General features: G+C 37.0%; 1 protein-coding gene across 9 annotated transcripts; it reads right to left on the bottom strand.

Moving 5' to 3' along the window:
• Positions 1-455: 455 nt before the first annotated feature.
• Positions 456-5,936, bottom strand: CEP20 (centrosomal protein 20). Of its 9 annotated transcripts, none has more exons than XM_035895098.1 (4): positions 5,364-5,936; positions 4,043-4,127; positions 3,092-3,234; positions 456-853 (listed from the first exon to the last, which is right to left on the bottom strand). In XM_035895098.1, the coding sequence occupies exons 1-4, from the start codon at positions 5,569-5,571 to the stop codon at positions 777-779; spliced, it is 513 nt and encodes a 170-aa protein (XP_035750991.1). In that variant the 5' UTR covers positions 5,572-5,936; the 3' UTR covers positions 456-776. The 9 variants fall into 9 exon arrangements, 5 of the variants coding, with proteins under 5 accessions (XP_035750991.1, XP_035750992.1, XP_035750993.1 ...); XM_035895099.1 differs by having other exon boundaries at positions 3,092-3,231; XM_035895100.1 differs by lacking the exon at positions 456-853 and adding an exon at positions 877-2,859.
• Between the last annotated feature and the right edge of the window lie 6 nt (positions 5,937-5,942).

Raw genomic sequence — 5,942 nt, 5'->3', positions numbered from 1 at the left:
TTTTTGATGTACCCTGTAAGTTTGGCTTTTAAAATAAACTATCATTTCAAACATGTGAATACCTCAGCTAAAAAATAGTTCTGGGAATCAGTAATCTACTATCAGCTTTATTCTTAGCTTTGCCTGACTTTGAGTTTCATGTCATTTGGGGAAAAAAACCAGAAGCTCCTCCTCTCCCATATACTCAGTGTTACACCGTACAATTTATAGCAACTCCAGATGGAAAAGAAGACTTACCGTCATTCGTTTGCTGGCATGAAGATAAATATAGTCCTCATTTCCGGAGAATTAAAAACAACTACTCCTCTAAAGTACTCTAATTTTCTATTCAAATTTATTTTCCCATACTTATCCAAAAGTAGCAGCAGCTTCTTTTTAAAGAAGAATGATTACTATGCTTAGTTTCAACAGTTTCAAAATACCACACGGAATAAAACTGAAAAATTTTATTCAGAAACAGAGGGAAGACACACAAAGACAATACAGAAAGTGCAGAAATTAGAAGATAAATTTTTATAAAGTAAACCCAGTAGTTTTAGGCCCAATTCCAGACACAGGCTTCACTAATCTGACTTCATATACAGTTTTCCTTCTATCAGCACTGGAGGAAGAGAGCCTTTGCTAACATTTTTTTTTTCCACTGACAATAAGTATGACCCCATCACCCTGTCTCAGGGTGAAATGGTCCCACTGGACACACTGGGGAAATATATGCAAAGAATTTCCTAAGTTAACTCTTACAGAACTTTACATGAGAAACTAGCATATGAAAGACATCATCTGTTTATACTTTGTAAAACAAGGGGCTCTTCGATGCTCGTGCCAGCCATCTTTCCTGGTTCTTCAATTCTATCTGAAAATGAAACACAGACATAAATATCTCGCATGTCTGGAGATCCAAAGGTTTAAGTGTTACTTTCTACTATTATCAACTTTGATACAGCACATTGTCATAGGAAACTCGGATAATTTTACAAATATATTTTTCCATGAAACTGTATGAGAGAAGACCTTTGCATTACTAAAGATTAGATTTCAGACAACTTTAACTCCGCTATAGTGAATAAGCTAACAGAAACACCGGATTCCACGTGCTCTACCAGGATTCCCAGTCTGTATAGCAGTTTATTGGAATATTCATTCAGCTAAATAAACAAGACAATTTCTAATATGAAAAGCAAGTTAGATGTTACAATATGAGACTTGGAGGGTTGAGTCTATGAATAGACTTTATTACCTGAATGTGCAGCCTAATTAAAATAGCTAGGTAATTGGTATTTTAAACCCCCTGCCTTTAGGTCTCCACTGACATATTCTACAAACACATGCAGAAAGTAATTTCTGACTATAGTTACTTAAAGGTTAAAAGCCTTAAAACCTGTATAATTTTGTTTAGTTCAAAAAGCAATGTGCTGTCATGCCTTATGATTAGTCTGGAGTTTTGTAACTAAATCTGAACAATTAAATCCCAGTGTGAAATTTTTATTGGAGTCAACAGGGCAAGGTGACCCTGCACAGAGTCAATTTCAGAACTGAGGTACAAAGTTATACTTTAAAAACAATTCTATACACCGAATTTGTTTTTAAAAATTAAAAAAATTCTGATAGGAATAACTATTTTCTAACAAAGAGGTAATTTATAGCAGTTTTGGTCCTGAAATTTTATTTCTTCAGCCCCCTCTTCTGGCAGAAGGGAAACAACATTGTCTCAATGAATTAACTGCTAAGAAAAGGTGGTTAGTACTTCTGTCACTTTTTAGATGTCAATATTATCTCAGGCCTCGTATTCTGCAAATTTCTGGATACAAAAGAAATAGTTGATTGTACTAACACAATAGCACTACATTCTCACAGTAGAAAGTGAAGTAACGTGCCTAGCAGACTCTGTGAAGAAAAAAACTGGACCAATGATCCCTTTCATTCTGTAGCTTTGGCAGTATGAATTGTAACCAGTCACAAAGCAGGACAGAAAGGGAAAATAAGATTTAGCAGTGTTCCACTATAGAGCGATGAACTCAGAGCTTAAGCTTCTGCGCTCAATGGGATGTGAATTATGTCCTTGGAAAAGGTTTATGCCCATATACAAAACTGACAGCTAAGGAGTTAAGAACTTAATACAGAAATTAGGTAAGTTGGAACACACGAGAAACAAAGAGATACGCCTGCTATTTAACACACTTTACTGAGAATTTAGGTTAAATTCTTGTATTAAATTCCCAAAATAGTAAGACTGTCTCTAGCTGACCCATTCCAGATTTGTAATAGTACAAGGGAGTACAACTTGGCCAGTTTAACTTTTAGGAGAATGGTAAAGCAATTTGATGGCTGACCTTTCTGATACTGAGTATTGGGATATTAGTATTTCCTGGTCTTTACCACTAACTCCAGAGCAGCAAAACTAATTAGAATAGCACAGCTGTCCAATTTAAATGAGTTTTCAGTTTTTAACAGTCCAAAAGCCTTAAAGAGAATAAAGCTAAACAATTAGGGTTTTTACCGTTCCCTCTAGTAACTAACAAGTAGCCACAGCTACAAGGTAACAGGAGCTTCACAGTACCTTGCACTGTTGAGAAATTACGTAAACTTGTCTGTCTGCAATTTTTTTTAAATGCCTGCTTTATAAATAAAATACATTCCCTATAAGAGAGAAGGTTCTACTACTGATGCATTTGAAGGCCAGTCGAGCGCTTCCAAGGGCAATCAGATTTGTATGCCGCGTATGCAGTCCCATTAACAAGCCGGCAGGGAGAAGCAGGCCTAAGGGTTGGTGTAAGCCAGTCACTCATTTAAACAAAGGTATGTATATGGGTTGTTTTAGAAATCATGGGTGGGTCTTTCTTGAGTTGGATATAGCAGGACCTTAAATGAATACATAAGCAACAGGTCACACAGCTTAATGGTATTTTTGAGATACACTATTCTGCTGAAGAATTTTTCTTACAAAAGAGGTGTCAGGCCAAAGCACTCCCTGCACAGAGGAGGAGGTACACTGTGTCCATCTGCATGTTCATGCTGCTATAACCGTATGTATCATATAGAAAATCTAGTCACAAATAAAACTTTGCAAAAATTACCCCATACCCACACCCACCTTTTTGATTTCTCTCAGTAGGTGGTTTGCCAAGGTTCTGTTTTGGATAACTCAGCAAAGACAATTTTGGAAGGGTGTTCTGGGTACTTCCTTCTTTACCACCATGTAAGAAATGAGAGATAATTCCATACAAGAGAGGTCTGCTTATGAGAGAAATGACAAAAGCAGTCTATGAAATACTGAGCATTAAAAACCCCACCCTTTCCTCAGAACTTCTGAGACCCTACTGTTTACTTTTAGAATACGTACAGGTACCTTTAGAGTAATTATTTAACATACATTATGCCAAGTGTCATTATATAAATAGACATAGACCTAAGCGCCACCTTGAACACCAACAGTCTCCTAAAAAGCTGGCACTAAGAGACACTCTCAACCAAGTTTCAGGTCCCCTGCAGAAGGGGAGCATGTTTAGCACAAGAACACAGATCCACATTCTCACTTGTGCAGTACAAAGGATCGGCCTTTGGCAGGCTGCCCATCCCAAACTTGATTCTTCCTCAGCACCTGACAGATTCTGACACCACAAGCTACAGAGAACACGTTTAAGCCTGCTTCAGTATCCTTGCTCATTAATGCAGTCCTGTTGGAGCATTGTGAATTTATATCTAATCTCAGAGTACAATAATCTTTTTATTGCTCTACAAAGCAACTCACTGATATGCAAAGAGCATATCTGTTTTCTCCTTCTGACTGTGGGGAAGACTGTACTGGTAAGAGACTTGCGTTTTGTTGTGTAAATACACTATCTGGAAAATAGTAGAATTGGCAGAATTAAATGTTGAGTATGTCTGAAAAAGGCCCCATGTTTGATATTGTGAGTTTGAATCCAGCACGTCATAGCAGCCCTGTGATCTAGTGACATTTTAATTGGTGAGATTTATAACAACACTAAAGAAAAAACTATATGCAGACACAGAATATACTGTGCATTCCAGAATCACTCCTTACACTGATTTTCCACTTGCGTCTTCGACTATGTTCAGCTCTTTGGCAAGAAACTGTCTATCCAAGGGCACTTCAGGCTGGCCAGACTCTAGAAAAGATATTTCCCAAAATTCTTATGACTGTTAAGAAAAACATCACCAATTAAAGACTGCTCAGGAGACCTCAAAAGAGAATGAAAGCACACACCTCCTCTTAGACTATTAATACTAACAGTATTTTGTAATTCCAGGGAACTCACTTAAACATTAGTGCTTCATACTCACATAATTTACAACAGCATATTACATATTATCTTCATTTTAAAGGAATCTAAGAAAAATATTAAAGAAGTCTTACAATAGAAAGATAAATTAATCATGCAAACATCTCTTCCTCTAAAGAAGTACCGTTATCAGATTCCATATATTAACTACTATACAGGCTGTCTCTATTCCCTCTTCTTGAGATGAACCTTTGTGCCTGTAATTTTAGTAGAGCGAAATATATAAAAATATTAAATAGAAAATGTATCTAAGCACAACTACAGAACTTCAGATTTCAAATACAAGTTAGCAATAGCTGCAAAAATAAGTAATTGCTCTACCACATAAATTACAGCTACCATTTAGATGTTGTAGTCTAAACAGCTCTCAAAAATTGGTATTTTAGCACAGCCAGTAACAGTAATACTTAACTGCAGTTGTTAAAAAATATGGACCTTCTTCATTTTCGTTTTTGTTATTTAAGCTGATGACATCTAACCATGTTTCTGATACAGACCATATGCATGAATTGCCAGAATTGCTGTAATTCAGACTATCAGCTACTTTAGTTTAGCATTACTTTAGCATTATACTAGCATTATATAGCAAATACTATCAGCATTACTTTAGTTTAAATTATTCCTCAAAGAAGTTTTTTTCATTTGTAGGATTCCTATTTTTTTATTTTACCCAAATGCCAGTGAGGAAAAAAAAAATCCAATGTGATACATGCTTTAAAAATAGTTAGCCATTTTCCACAAAAAAAACCAAGCAAGCTATTTCAAGAAAGGTATTTTGATTTTGCAGGCTGCTAGCAAGTTTTCTTCCTCTTGCATCAACTGCTCTAAGCATGTACCTCGAGGATAAGGAACAAAGGGTTAAGTTTCCTTGAAAATTAATGGTATGATTTGGCTTAATGCTGCAAGTAAAGCCATGGAGCACGTTTGTATCTTATTTCCAAGGGAAGACAAGAGTGTGCAGCTTGGTCCCACTTCTGAAATTCATAGTATCAGTGGCATTACTCATCCAAACAGTAAATGTCTATTAATAGAGCGACGACAACAAAAATTGAGCCCCAATACCTGCAGTTAAAACAGATGCTGTGTATTTATATTTGTTATATTCCAGATATTCACGAATTAGTTCGTTGATTAAGAGATTTTCATGAGACAGTGGTGGTCGTGGTTCACTTTGGTCATCCAGGGCATTAAAAACTTCAGCTCTGATCCTTGCTTTTATTTGTCCAAGAGCACCTCTTTTTTCCAGGGTGTCCTTCAAAACTGTTACCATAAAAAAGATCTGTTAATATAAAGGCAAATGTATTCAAGCAGCACTTAACAGCCACAAGATAAGCATCATTTCGGCACGTTCACAGTGAAGTAAGGATAAGATATCTGCACCTGTGCATATGCCAGGAAATACCAATAACAGGAACGTTACAAATAAAAATTAACATGTCACTAAGCCACAATTACAGGGTTTTTTAGTAAACGTACGTTCTAGCAATTTCAGAAGGGGGATGTTACGGGACCAAGACAACGAGTGAAAACCAGACCACGACAAACGGCAAGGGCAGGGTGCTTGTGCGGAGCCTTACGGACGTCCTTCTCGCGGCTCCCCGCGGGCGGTCTGAGGAGCCGGCGGCTCCCATTAGCGCCCGG

The sequence above is a fragment of the Egretta garzetta genome, unplaced genomic scaffold, assembly GCF_000687185.1.
Source record: "Egretta garzetta isolate BGI_Z169 unplaced genomic scaffold, ASM68718v1 scaffold575, whole genome shotgun sequence".
In the NCBI taxonomy this organism is placed as follows: domain Eukaryota; kingdom Metazoa; phylum Chordata; class Aves; order Pelecaniformes; family Ardeidae; genus Egretta; species Egretta garzetta.
Note: the sequence above shows the minus strand (reverse complement) of the source record. Positions and strands in the feature narration are given on the sequence as shown.

What these genes read in the sequence shown, in the direction of transcription:
- CEP20 (XM_035895098.1), bottom strand. Translation starts at nt 5,571, where the DNA reads ATGGTAACAGTTTTGAAGGACACCCTGGAAAAAAGAGGTGCTCTTGGA. An exon ending in AGCATCTGTTTTAACTGCAG is followed by an intron (nt 4,128 to 5,363) that starts GTATTGGGGCTC and finishes TATCTTTTCTAG; the next exon opens with AGTCTGGCCAGCCTGAAGTG. An exon ending in GACGCAAGTGGAAAATCAGT is followed by an intron (nt 3,235 to 4,042) that starts GTAAGGAGTGAT and finishes TTCTCTCATAAG; the next exon opens with CAGACCTCTCTTGTATGGAA.